This window comes from Letharia columbiana (assembly GCF_014066305.1).
Source record: "Letharia columbiana isolate WasteWater2 chromosome Unknown Sc0000070_s0, whole genome shotgun sequence".
Taxonomy (NCBI): domain Eukaryota; kingdom Fungi; phylum Ascomycota; class Lecanoromycetes; order Lecanorales; family Parmeliaceae; genus Letharia; species Letharia columbiana.
Window position 1 is genome coordinate 52,956 of NW_023501115.1, and position 13,575 is coordinate 66,530.

Sequence of the window (13,575 nt, forward strand, 5' to 3'; positions counted from 1 at the left end):
TGCTTGCAACGGTGGGACATGACTCGAATGGGATGCATGTAGTCAATGTGGAACTGAGTGATCGAGACATGCGAGAAATGGGTGGAGGGAAAGCGTCCATGTACATTCAATCTAGTTCTAGGCAAGAGCTCTACTCGTACTCGTGTAATGCAGCATCTACTCTTGTCAATGTTTTTGCACGTAGATACTCTGATATGCTCGACGAACACATTGTGTTTCGTATCTAACATCAGGTGAATATGGTGCATTGTCGGTAACCTCTTCCAACTCTCAATTCTCCCGTGGAAAATAATGACTCAACACAATTGAAAAGTTGAAAGGGAAATAAGAGAAATTAAGCTCGTTAATGTTTCGGAACATTCCGCAGAGAATGACCTCACAACTGAGGATCGACTTGAATTGGCGCCCGTAGTCACTGCACCACACCATCCAACCATCCACTCCTACATCGCTCCTGCTCTTCCTCTTTAATCCCCCCAACCAAAGACACTTCTGCTCATTTGCAAGAGCGACTTACTGCATCCATTTCCTACTTGCCCGCCCCGATCTTTCACCCTTTTCACTTTTCAACCGGACCTTCCCGAATACATCTTGCAGCACACCCGCTTGCATTGTTCAACTGCCCGCCCTTCTCCCACACCAATTCCACCATCGTTCTCCATGCTTTGAAGACTGTGGCCACTACCCATCCTTCGTCGGTCAAATCACACGCAGTTCTCCCCGAAACCCCAAAATCGATTCGTGGAGGCTCCTGGCCAATGCCGCCCGCAATGGCGCAAACTAGGTTGACTCAAGAGACAAAAGATACAATACTGGGCATGAAACTGACTATTGCCCGGTATCAAGACTGTAAAATTGTATACCGAGGGTCTGCTGTCAGAAATACACTGACATTTCTCCCTACAGCTTCCGACTCTGACGATCCATACCTCCAAGCTACGAATCGTGGGAACAAACTCAAGCGTAAGGTGCATCACATGCAAGATGCACAATCAGGAAGAAACCCCGGGGCCAAGGCCTACAAGCGGGTGGGTTAAAATCTACGATGGCGCTTCTACTGATTACGAGGCTGACATTCTCCGCCAGACGATTGAGCATGCCGGCTACCGCAGAAATATACTTCGCCGAAACCCCAAGCGCTACGATGAAGACGGAGAAGAGCTTGAGGATGAGGACGAAGACGGGGAAGCTGATGCGCGAGCTGCGGAAGACAACCCATATGCTGACATTCATCTCGAAAGTAAGCAAATATTAGCTATCTCACCAATTCAAGTGCTGATCATGGCAATCAATAGATCTACTCTTACCTCTGACGTCTCCTGCGAGCCTGCTGAACCATCCCTCGCTTTCCATCCCATATCTTTCATCTACATTGACAGATATGGCGCAACATGCTTGTGAATTGGTGCAAAGAGAGAGGAAGACTTTGAACAACGCCAAGCAACTGTTGAAGAAGCTGCGAGGAGACCAAACGTGGATACCTTGCGGTTCACTCTGTTCCAAAAGTGATGAGGTATTGTTCAGCACAGAGCACCTATACAATGGTACCGCGTCAAATGGGATCCCGCAGGGTCCGAGAAGAGTCCACACACAAGAAAGAATGGTTAATGGCATCGGCAATGGCGACCGGCAATTGGGAACTCGAAGTGAAGCGAAGCCCGGAACGGAGCTCGCCAATACCAACGAATCGCACGAAGACACCACGGAGGAAGACAGCATCGACGCAATCGAGGCAGCGGCCTATGGCGCCCTACACCCCAGCCCACCTAATGAAGCACAAGAAGAGGAGGTCACAAAGCTGAACGTCCTACCGGACCTTGAGATGACAGGTGCCAATGGCAAGGTATCCGAAGGTCAAGGAGCCAAGCCGGGGGACTCCGAAGAGTTGGAAAGGTGTTTTGAGGACGACATTGTGGACATAGTGGGTCCTGAAGCTTCGATCACAGGCCCAGCCGAATCAGAAGATACGCTGGACACAGATGTGGGATCTGGCCGAAACTCAGGGCACAGTGGCAACAATGACCACACCGTAACACGGGCCAGCCCACTTACAGACGGTCCTATCCCTGCCGCAGCAGACATTCCCACTAATGGAGACACCGCCCTAGCCACAGAAAACACAGGAGACGAAGTCATGGAGGATGGTATCGATGCCGACGACGAAACGAAACCCTCCCCTCGCCGCATGCGAACCCGCGCCCAAGCCCAAGCAGCCAACTCTCCGGCAACCACCACCCGCACCGCTTCTCCCTCCTCCTCCATTCCCCCACCAATCCACCCCCTCTTCATAATTCCCCCCTCCGCCATCCCCTCCTGCGACATCGGCCTCCCGCCCACCGAAGCCGAGGAAACGCGCCGCATGCTAATCCTTTACGTGCAAAAACAAGAAGAAGTGTGCCGCGGCGCTAAGAAACTGCATCAGGGTTTGTTAAAAGCAGATCGGCAGAGGATGACGGTATTTAAGTGGTGTAAGGCGGAGGGACATGTGGGGGAGATGAGCGACGGGGAAGATTGGTATGATAAAGAGGAGTGGGGACTGGAGGAGGGACTGAGGAAGGGCCATAATGATGATGAGGATGAGGGCGCGGTGCAGGGCAAGAAGACCAGGGGGAGGAGGGCGTAAGGGTCTATGAAGGAAATGGAGTCATCTACGACATGATACCCAGTATTGAGAAAGCGCCGTAGCTGCAATATCAAGAAGTTTCAAAATCGCTTGAAAATGATCCATGCGGAGAAAGGGTTAGGAGCTCTCATCAGTCGTCTTCACTGTCACTACCAAAAATGGCCCTAAAAATCTCGTCACCAGGCCTCTCCTTCTCAATCGCCTCATTCCTCTCCGGATCCACCACGACTTCTTCCATGCCCTGACCCTCTCCCATCTCCTCTCCACCACCCTCGTCCTCAACCTTCACCGCCACACTCCTCATCCCACCTCCACTCATCCTCAACTCATCCATATCCCTCTTCCCAACCAATTCCAACCGCTTCTGCGGCATCGCACTTGAATGCATTGGTGGCGGTGCTCCATTTCCTTGCTCAGGGGCCACGTCTCCAGGATCTACTTGTACGTGCGCAGGAGGCTTGATGTTGAAGCGCTTACACAGCAACCGCGTAGGGTAGAAGTTCTCCACTGAGCGAGTGAGAGGCCCGTACATACCCACGGTGGCCGCTTCTTCAGCGGGTGTCTTCGCTTTAGCAGTAGGTTGTGTGAGTAGTTGTGAATCCCCCGGTGCATCTGTAGAGCCTTCCAATTTGATGTTGTCAGATGCGAGCTTCGGAGCTGAGGATGAGGATGTGAAACGCGAAGCCATGATGCCGGTCACAGGCTTGAAAATCTGCGCCGCGTGCGCGAATTCGTTCATTTCGTTGACCCAGTCATCGTTACTGGCGCCCGGGGCTCGATCGGGTAGGGTTCCTTCTGGGCGTAGGCTCGCGCAAATTTCGAGGTAGAGACGGTAGCGAGAGCGCTTGGCGGGGTCTTCGGCGTAGGGCATCCAGCCTGCTGTTCCTCGGCTGAGGGCCGTAAGGGCGGTTTCTTTGGCTAAGGATGGGATGAGCGAGGAGAGTGTTCTTGGATGAGATGAGGACAGGTGAGCGTCTGCTTCGCCTAAGGCAGGGGGAAGGTTGGGGTTGTTGGTTGCGGAGGCGATGCGGGCACGGGCATTGGGGTTGAGGTAGTCGAATACTGATTTGCCTGGAAGAAGGGTTTCGCCTAGAAGGGCGGCGCGAGATTTGGGGGAGAGCTTCGAGGCGGCGGCGATGGTGGCTGGAGACTGATAGACTGATTGGGCTGAGGCGGATGCTTTAAGGTTGGAGGACGTCTTGGAAGACTTCCAGTCTGGGGGGATCTTGGGAGGAGGGTATTTGCCATCTTGTGAGAGGATTGAGGAAAAAGGATCTAAACTGCTGGAGAGAACGAAGCCATCCAAAGGTAGACGGCCATCGTGGCATCTTCGAAAACCCGCACTAGCTTTCCCTGCACCAGCTTTCTTGGAGATGAAGACGGGTTTGCTGTTGAGCAACGGATTGGCTGAAGATCTACTGGCTTCGAGCTTCTTCTTTTTCTTCTTGTCGCCTCCTATGATACGATTGTAGGATATCGATGGGCCCAGTTGATAAGGATCCTCGTCGTCAGAGCCATTGTCGTTGAGAACACCCATGCCGAATCCACCTTTGCGTTCTGGCTTTTTGTTTTTGGTCTTACTACTATTCTTGGGAGCTCCGAAGGCTGTACTTTCTTCCTCGTCATCACTGGCCGGGTCTGTAGGTTTAGTCATCCCAGCGACATCTCTGCTCTCTGAAAGCCTTCCGTCACCTTCAAAGCCCAGGCCTTTGCGGTCACTCTTTCTGATAAAGGATATCATACGCGAATTCTCTGGCGCAAAAAGGTGAGTTTGTTGATCTGACCCACCACCCGGCTCCTGGTCCTCCTCTAGCCTTGCTTTTCTCCTGACCTTTGGTCCCACACCCTGGCCCTCGCGCCAGCCCATCTTCTTCAACAATTTTACCCCCATCGTCTCCCCGCTAGTCTTCAGGATGTCCATGAACGTATCATCTTGCGATCGTTCTCCCACTGTAGATGCAAGCCCTGCGAAGGCATCCGCAGTCTGTACCTTTCTGGCCTCTTCAGCTTCGGCCATGTCTTCCTCGTCCATAAAGTCTTGCGGTCTTTGCTGAACCGCAGGGGCATCTTTTTTCCGGTTTGTCCGAGACGAGACAAAGGTGGAAGGCGTCCATCCTTCCTTGGATCCAACGGTATTGAAGTATCTATGTGTCAGACGTCAGTGAGGCTTCTCCTCAATGCTTTCGGGCCATTTGCGGCTTACCCAGCACTGAATCCACCTGTGAAGGCGCCGTGCAGCCTTTTCCTTCCTTGCTCGTCTGTGACCTCTTGCTTCCACACGGGCACGTAAGTACCGTCATCGCGAATGTCTGGATCCAGAGGTGGAAGTGGAGTACCGTATATGACGTATGGCGACTGTTGAGCAGTAAGGTCTGCTTCGAAGGTCGCACGCGATCGCTTGTAGGCCATGGTGATGAATGTGAGGCATGCTCGAGATTGTGCAAAATTCTTGAAGTCTAGACTTCCGCTTTAGATTGATAGAGAATGTAGTACGCACATGAACATTTCTAAAAGAAGAAAGTGGCCGTGTGCTACTCCAACCTCACAATGCAATGGCGAAATAGGTATACAAGTAAAGCTTATTCCCAAAAGATATTAGTACGGCGGAGCTGGCAAATACTGAAGTTTGAAGGGGAAGAATGGTGACGCCAAGCCTCGGTGCCAAGCCAAGTCTCGCCAAGCCTCAGGGATCGCGAGTGAGGCTGGTGTGCGGGTTAGACTTTACCTGTAGACTGACCTGACCTGCCAATTCTGCCGCAGAGTATGCAGTACTTTTTAGTATTGACAAGCATGATTCCATCTTTCTCCATAAGGCATAAAGAGAAAGTACTATCTCATACCTGACTGCTGATATTCAGTCTATTGATGACCATACGTTCTTGAGTTTCAAAGCATTGTCCTTATAATCCTCCCCCCCCCCGGAGCTGCCCCTCTATCCTCCTCGGCCATACTCCGTACCCTGCAGGCCGCGTTGTCCAAGCTGATATCTACCTCTAACCACCCCAACCCTACGCGACTTCTTTCTAGCATTCTCGTACTGACCAAGTCTTGAGACTTCACTGAAACTCTGGCAGCCTCGACATCTGATCATAACCAAGCCCAGTCAGTCGCATCCACGTCTAGTCGCTTACGGCAAGGGAGCTTCTCGGTCTACTAGCTTGCTACTCGTATTTTCCAACGACGCGGCCTCTTGACCAAAGAGACGGCATACTCACACCCATCCAAGAGACCAATTCTTCATAGAAGTAGCGGCATCTCCATCCGCTGGCAGTCACCAAAGCGGTAGTCAGGTAACTGCCTCAGGAGGCTTAAGTCTCTAAGCTACTGGACGTTCACATATCAACTTTCCCCCGAACACGATTCCCTCGAAAGAATCGATGTCGGCTGCCTCAACGGCTTCTCCCTCTGTGGTGCGCAGCTCTTCACGAAAACAGCCCTCATACAGTTCTCCCACAACAGATCGACCTCACAGGACCCCCTCTACGGCTACCAAACCCTCAACAGGATCCACTGGACCTTTGCGATCAAATTCGCAATCTCAATCATATTCCCGTCCCACGACGGCCTCCGATCAGGCTTCTCTCGCTGGTGTCGCTCGGAAAGATCATGAGACCACCAACCTAGCTAGGCCTTCGATTTCTCGCCGCAGCTCTTCTCGAGAGCGATCTTATGCTGCCCCACCGCCCCAGCGAACCGAGTCTACTCGGGACTCTCGCAGAACTTCTTCGAGACCAAGTCAGTCGCGCAACACCTCAAGGATGTCTACCGCTACTGCGGTAGCCAGCAGCGATGGCGTGACAGCTGTTTCAACACCCACTGCTGCCAGAATACAGTCCGCTGCTGCCTCTGGAAGCACTACACCTCTGAAGAGGAGGACAACACTTGCTGCGCAAACAGGACAATGGTCTTTAGGCAAAACTATAGGAGCAGGGAGCATGGGCAAAGTAAAGCTGGCTAAGAATTTAGAGTCTGGAGAGCAGGTTGCTGTCAAGATCGTGCCCCGGCAATCAACGGACGAGCATCGCAATGATCGAGATCGTGAACGTGCAGATCATTCCAAGGAAGTCAGGACTGCCAGGGAAGCAGCTATCGTCACTTTGCTCAACCACCCATACATCTGCGCGATGCGAGATGTTGTGCGCACAGATTACCATTGGTACATGCTGTTTGAGTACGTGAACGGCGGTCAAATGCTGGACTATATCATCTCTCATGGCAGGTTAAAGGAAAAGCAGGCTAGAAAGTTTGGTCGGCAAATAGCAAGTGCCCTTGACTATTGCCATCGGAATAGCATCGTTCACAGAGACTTGAAAATCGAGAATATCTTGATAAGCAAGACGGGGGATATCAAGATTATCGATTTCGGTTTGAGCAACCTGTTCTCACCAAGGAGCCATCTCAAGACGTTCTGTGGTAGTTTGTATTTCGCTGCGCCGGAACTGCTGCAAGCAAGGCAATACACAGGCCCTGAAGTGGACATCTGGAGTTTCGGTATCGTCCTATATGTGCTGGTTTGTGGGAAAGTGCCTTTCGATGATCAAAGTATGCCACAGCTGCATGCGAAGATAAAGAAAGGTGTGGTCGACTACCCAACGTGGCTTTCCCCAGGTAAGCGGGCGAACTCTTCAGCATTGTTTCGATCTGGTCACTAAATACCCTTTAGAATGCAAAAACCTCATTTCCAGAATGCTTGTGACAGATCCGAAACAACGAGCCAGTCTTGGCGAGATACTGAACCATCCGTGGATCACTAAAGGCTTCAATTCACCTCCTGAAAATTACCTTCCTCCGAGAGAGCCTCTACAATTGCCTCTAGATCCCCAAATAATTGAGAAAATGCATGGGTTCGACTTTGGCGAACCCGACTTCATCGAACGTGAGCTAACAAAAGTTTTGGGCTCTGAGGAGTACCAGAATGCTGTAAGACACAATGCCCGAGAGCACGCTGTCCATGCTATGGGCAGTGAAAAGAAACGGGGTGTCTTCGACTTCTACAAGCGGCGAAGTTCCGTCACAAGTCGAGAAACTCTGCCAAATGCGTCTTCTGACGCAGTGCAGCTTGGTTCAGACCCTGTCAACGCTTTCAGTCCCCTCATATCAATCTACTACTTGGTCAGAGAGAAGAAAGAAAGGGAACGTATAGAAGCTAACCCTGGAGCACTGAGCATGCCCATGTCTCCAGGCGAGAAGCCCCTAAAGATCCCCGACCTACCTGCACCCGAAGCAGCATACACCAACGCTTCGGCTTACGAGATGCCTGGTGAGAAGACCACAGGTGGCCGCTCGAGAGCACGGTCGAGGACACATGGAGAAGAAGACGTGACAGAAGGCTTGAAGAAAGTCAATCTCAATGTACCTCCCGGTGTACCTCCAGCCATCGTGACGCCAGGCCATGAACAGCAGCCCGCCAAAAAAGAGAGCGCTGCCGTTGGACTTCTTCGAAGATTCAGCACGCGGCGGTCAAAGGAGCCCAGATCAGAAGCCCAGCACTCTCCGTCAGTGCAGGTGCAGCCACCTACGGATACATCCACGACGCCAAGGAAAAGCTTCAGTGTGCGGAGAGCTCGTAATAGAGAGCCAACCCCAACGACAATGCTCCACCCCGGCGGTAGCACACCTCATCAAGCTGAGCTGCTAACGCCCCCGGGCACGCTAGAAGCAAGATCGAGGACGAAAAATACCTTGGATCGATCCACGAGCGTCAATTCTGCTGAGTACCGAAAGCGGCAATCGCATCGAGGCGTATCTGAAGGGCAAGGCTCGATTCCGGCCATCGAGCCTCCCTTAACGAGTGGCTCTGAGAGGTCTAGCATCAGCGGTCACAAACCGAAAGCAAGCGAGCCTCCGCCGATCGACCAGAAGAGTGTTCTTAACGCCCGGGCTGCAACCACACGCACCAAGTCTCTTGGTCACGCGCGACGTGAAAGCATACAAGCTAGACGCGCTCTAAGACAAGAAGCCCACGAGGCTAATGTACCAGAAGAACCGGACCAAGAATTGGCAGCAGGCGCTGATAGTCCCAACAAGAGTCTTGAGAACATGAAACCAGTCTACCTCAAAGGTCTCTTCAGCGTCTCCACCACAAGCAACAAACCTCTGCCCGTCATCCGCATGGATATCGTCCGTGTACTCAAGCAACTAGGAGTACAATACACCGATATCAAAGGCGGATTCAGCTGCCGCCACGCTCCCAGCATCGATCTCAATCGCGGCCCTGACAATAGCCCTCCAAGCCCGGAACTTCCATCTGGCAACAGACGGCGAATCAGTTTCGCCGGTGGCTTGAGAAGCGGCGAACGCAATGAAGAAGCGTCAGAGAAGCCTGCGCACATCCCCCGCAACCCATCGCGCAAGCACCCAGCCCCTGATACCTCATTCACAGCCTCTGACGAATCAGATGATAGCGCTATTGGAGTTGGCGCCGCTCGACGACGTTCTCAAGCGGGCGAGAGAACGCCGGCCGGGGAAACAACGACGCATGTGGAAAGTGAGGTTGGCGGGAACATGGTGGTAAAGTTTGAGATATTCATAGTGAAAGTGCCACTGTTTAGTTTGCATGGGATCCAATTCAAGAAGGTGGCTGGGGGGACGTGGCATTACAAGAACATGGCAACGCAGATTTTGGAGGCCTTGAGGTTGTGAGGGCGCGGATTGTGGAAGGGGTTGACGGACATGCTCACCCGAACGGAGGGATAAGAAATCCAACTTTCTTGGTGGTTTTGCGTACATCTCTTCTCTCATGAGGTTTTATCGAGCGACGACGATTATTCAGGCAGCGGCATTGTTACGAGACTCCTTTTTTGGATGGACGGCTCACGGCTTGGCTCAATACTTTGTATACATTCGCTTCCGGCGACGGGATAGGGTCGGCAGCGTCGATAGTGGCTCTCGGGCACAGCCAACAATAAAAACTTTTCAATCGAGACATGACCATCGTACCACTTTTCCGGCACGTTGCCCGTGTCGTCTGCTTCCGAGCTGCCAGGCTCGTTAGCTGTGCCCTTGCTACTACCTCTTTCCCGCCCGTTTACACACCCGTCTCATGGAGTCGAACATCTTTCAAATTGATTAAATGTAGGCTTCAGTAGACGTGGATGACATCGTGATCTAGAAGTACGGATTCTACCCCCTTCCTATCTACTCTACTGCCCTCTCACTTCTGCGCCTGGACGACTCCAGCTTGGTTCGCCTGCGCCATGATGCGCTTCTTGTAAGCCTTTACGTCCCCGGGAAACGGCTCCACGCTCCCACCATCACACACCCATAGGCTCGAGCACACCTTCTGCAACATCGTCACATCGTGGCTGACCATGAGCACGCCTCCTTGGAACGCCCTCAGCGCACTCGACAGCGCATCCATGGCCTCGATGTCAAGGTGATTGGACGGTTCGTCCAGAACAAGGATATGCGGATTCGTAAGACTCAAGCACGCAAACGCAACTCGGGATTTCTGACCACCAGACAGCAGCGCCATTTTCTGCAGGCCGGTGGTACCGGTGATGCCGAAAGCGCCCAAGTGGCGTCGGTATTCTTCGTCCTGTTTACCGGGATAGTTCTTCGCCATGAAGCCGACGGCGCTGGCATTCATGTCAAGGGCGTCGACGTGGTGCTGGGCGAAGAAGCCAACTCGCAGACGAGGGTTTTGGGAAATGAGGCCGACCGAGGGCTGGAGTTGGCCGATGAGGAGTTTGAGGACGGTGGTTTTACCTGCGCCGTTGGGGCCGACGATGCCGATGCGGGAGTCGAGTTGGACGTCGAGGTCTATGTTTCTGAGGAGGGGTTTTTCGGGTGAGTAGCCGAAGGAGACACCGGTCATTTGTATGATAGGTGGCGAGAGCTTCTCCACCTCGGGGAACTTGAAGTGGACAGTGTACTCGCTTTCTGGGGCTTCAAGTATGGGCATCTTCTCGAGTTTCTTGATCCGAGACTGAGCTTCCGAAGACTTGGCAGCGTTGTAACGGAATTTGTCGATGAATGCTTGCAGATGGGCACGCTGGGCCATCTGGTTTTCATACTCGCGTTTGGCCGTCTTGCGGCGCTCTTCTTTGGTGGCGTAGAAGGAGTCGAAGTCAGCGCCTTTGTAATAGTCGAGGCGTTCAGAATGCTGGTGAACTATGTCGGTTGCTACTTCGTTCAAAAAGGCTCGGTCATGGGAGACGACGAGGAGGGTGCTTGGGTAAGATTGGAGGTAGCTGGAGAGGAAGGTAATGGAGGGGACGTCCAACATATTGGACGGTTCTATGAAATTTCAGCCAGCTTCTTGAGGGGGATTAAGAGGTCGTTTACCGTCAAGGAGAAGCAGGTCTGGCTCGCAGAAGAGCGCTCTGGCCAACGCCAGTCTCATCCTCCAACCTCCAGAGAAGGTTTTGGTGGCATAATGCTGCCTTTCTTCCGAGAAGCCTAGACCTGCGAGTATGCTTGCAGCTCGAGACTCAGCCTTGTCCGACTCCATCTCAGAAAGCTTTGCGTGAATGTCGCTGAGCGTAGTGTCTAGACCTTCTCTGTGTCTGTCGAGCTTTTCGGCGTCTGTGGATGTGTCTGCCATCGACGACCGTTCAGCCTCCAGCTCGGAAAGCTGCTTGCTGATTTTCTGGTGCTGCGTTAGCACACTTTCTGGTATACGATGAGATGTCAAGTCTATACTTCTTGTTCACCCAAAAGATGTTTTCGCCATACATCCGCATCGAGGACTGCTTGCAGAGCGGGTGTGTCGTCTCCAGTAATCTGTACCGAGGACAAAGCGTTAGAACCCCAATTAGGCAGCATTGCACAAGTCTCGGGAGAAAAGGTACCTCCTGCTCAACGTGAAGTATAGAGATATGGGTAGGGATAGCGAGTTCTCTTCGACTTAAAGCTCGTAGCAGAGTACTCTTCCCGATACCGTTCTGACCCACCAGTCCGTAACGCCGGCCAAAGGCCATTGTGAGAGTGGTGTCAGTCAATATTCGCTTTCCACCAATAGAGACATCAACCCCATCCACTTTAATGTCTTTGCTCTTGGCCTGGTCATTCCCCAGCTGTAGAGGATTGACTGCCATGAAGAATTCCTCATACGACTGGGCTTCATCTGGCTGATCCAGTAATCGAGATGCTTCATATTCGACATTTTTCATGATCTTTCGATCTTGCTTTGCCTGGATCTTTTGTTCTGCCTTTTGAAGCTTCTTTTTGTCTACTCGGGACTCTACTTTTCTGCTGTTGGCAGACTCTAGGTCGACTATTCCACCGGCCAGTCCCAGGGTAGAAGAGATATTACGTTGGGATCCGACCTGGATAGCTTGGTCGAGCTTCCGAGTCTTTGGGGCCATTTGCCTCCGCTCGGGGTCGACGCCATTTGCGGCATTGAGCTTTGAGATGAACTTGTTCACGAGGTTGTGGACTGAGGCCGTGTTCTGATCTGAGAAGTCTCCAGATGCAGATACTAGCAAAGCGGTGATGGCCTCAGCGGCTTCATCCAATGGCGACTGGGCGTTAGTATCTGACTCGACATTGTACAGGGTGGAAGCATGGTTCAGATATCCCTTAATGACATGAGCATCAGCATCAGCGTCCAATGTTCACCTCTCCTCTCTCCCAAAATTCCCAATGGATATATGGTGTAGCATGGATACGACTGACTGCAGCATACTCGGAGATGACTTGATCTATCCCCGGGATTTGCGCCTTAATTTCCGCTTCCATTTTCGTTGTTCGCTGGCAATAATGGCCGGTCACCGATGGAAAAGGAAAGTAGAAAGTGGAAAGTGAATTTGTTGTTCCGTCAGCGTGCGTCCTGGACACCAGGAAGAAGCTTGTGGCGGCTGCAAGATGGCAGGCTGATAGGCTGGTAGCCGTTGGCGACAATCCTTCTATGAACGCCAAGAGGAACTCCTACACTGCTACAGGCTACACCGTGGTTCAGGGTAGATAAAGTAGGTACCTTAGGAAGAATCACACACAGACAATAAAGCCAAAAAAGCGAAATGAAGTAATATCAAATTCCTACAACTTCACCCGCCTCTGAATGAATCTACCGACCGTACTTTACCTACAAGATACAAGGCAGGTATTTTGAACAGGGGTTAAGGTAGCTAGCTAGCTAGCTGTCCCTATTTTAGGCCTTTGACTTTGAGACAGAAAGGGTGCTGAGGTCCAATCAACACGTCGCTATCAATTATCGATCATTAATCAAATGTCGCGTGGAGAAAGACGCCTTCCAAATAAATGAAAGGGAATGCAATGCACGCCGTCGCTAATCAGCCAATGGAGAGCTTCCCAAGAAATGCATGGTGAGATGCATCTTCGATGGCATCATACGAGGTCGAGAACGTGGGTTAAACTTGTCTCTCGATCTGCCGACGATCATCTTGTCTTGTCATTCACCCTCTCCACCTTCCACCCTCCAAATCCCCCAACTTCTCACCAGTCACCACGATTTTCTTGGATTGAGCACTCATTCCCCTTTTTATTCACTTTATATCAAGCATGACTGGTAGACTCAGCTGTTAGCTATATTCATTCCCTACGAGCAAGGAACCAGGATAGCAGAGTCCGGGCAAGTACAATACTTTAGTCTCATTGCCAAGAGTTTGCGCCTCTCGGTCCTAATGGTCGCGAATACATCCCCATGTCTCCTGCCGCTACAGAATCCTGGGAATCCTGGGAATCCTGGGAGATCGACCGTTGGTTGCATGCCCTTCGCCCCACTCATTTTCACCCAGTGCTGAGTCTGGCAATCACCAATCTCGACGGGGTGCAGCGTGCAACGCCAATCGACCCATACGGCATCAGCCTTGCGGGCCAGAGCGAGCTCTGACAAAGCGTTCGGCCTCTCAGAGCTCAGGGCAGCCAAGGGCACAGACGATCTGGTGTTCATAAGGATGAAACCTCCTGCCAAGTGCTAAGTCGTTTGGACTCGTACTCGTCGAACGCCGTAATAGCTGAAAGATCAAAGGCATCACAAAATCAGGCCC

At 52.1% G+C, this 13,575-nt stretch overlaps 5 protein-coding genes across 5 annotated transcripts; 3 read left to right on the forward strand and 2 right to left on the reverse strand.

Annotated features, from left to right (window-relative positions):
- Positions 1-770: 770 nt before the first annotated feature.
- On the forward strand, positions 771-2,623 carry HO173_011906 (uncharacterized protein; the record flags this gene model as incomplete). The annotated part of the gene is made up of 4 exons (XM_037313780.1): positions 771-849; positions 907-1,028; positions 1,087-1,240; positions 1,296-2,623. The coding sequence occupies 4 exons, from the start codon at positions 771-773 to the stop codon at positions 2,621-2,623; spliced, it is 1,683 nt and encodes a 560-aa protein (XP_037159295.1).
- Positions 2,624-2,753: 130 nt separating this feature from the next.
- On the reverse strand, positions 2,754-5,032 carry HO173_011907 (uncharacterized protein; the record flags this gene model as incomplete). Its single annotated transcript, XM_037313781.1, has 2 exons — positions 2,754-4,767; positions 4,827-5,032. 2 exons carry the CDS (start codon positions 5,030-5,032, stop codon positions 2,754-2,756), a joined length of 2,220 nt encoding a protein of 739 aa, XP_037159296.1.
- Positions 5,033-6,000: 968 nt separating this feature from the next.
- HO173_011908 (uncharacterized protein) lies at positions 6,001-9,265 on the forward strand (the record flags this gene model as incomplete). The annotated part of the gene is made up of 2 exons (XM_037313782.1): positions 6,001-7,231; positions 7,287-9,265. The coding sequence occupies 2 exons, from the start codon at positions 6,001-6,003 to the stop codon at positions 9,263-9,265; spliced, it is 3,210 nt and encodes a 1,069-aa protein (XP_037159297.1).
- A 511-nt stretch (positions 9,266-9,776) lies between these two features.
- Positions 9,777-12,304, reverse strand: HO173_011909 (uncharacterized protein; the record flags this gene model as incomplete). The annotated part of the gene is made up of 5 exons (XM_037313783.1): positions 9,777-10,861; positions 10,910-11,213; positions 11,267-11,347; positions 11,416-12,144; positions 12,242-12,304. The coding sequence occupies 5 exons, from the start codon at positions 12,302-12,304 to the stop codon at positions 9,777-9,779; spliced, it is 2,262 nt and encodes a 753-aa protein (XP_037159298.1).
- Positions 12,305-13,229: 925 nt separating this feature from the next.
- Positions 13,230-13,418, forward strand: HO173_011910 (uncharacterized protein; the record flags this gene model as incomplete). Its single annotated transcript, XM_037313784.1, has 1 exon — positions 13,230-13,418. The coding sequence occupies one exon, from the start codon at positions 13,230-13,232 to the stop codon at positions 13,416-13,418; it is 189 nt and encodes a 62-aa protein (XP_037159299.1).
- Positions 13,419-13,575: the final 157 nt, after the last annotated feature.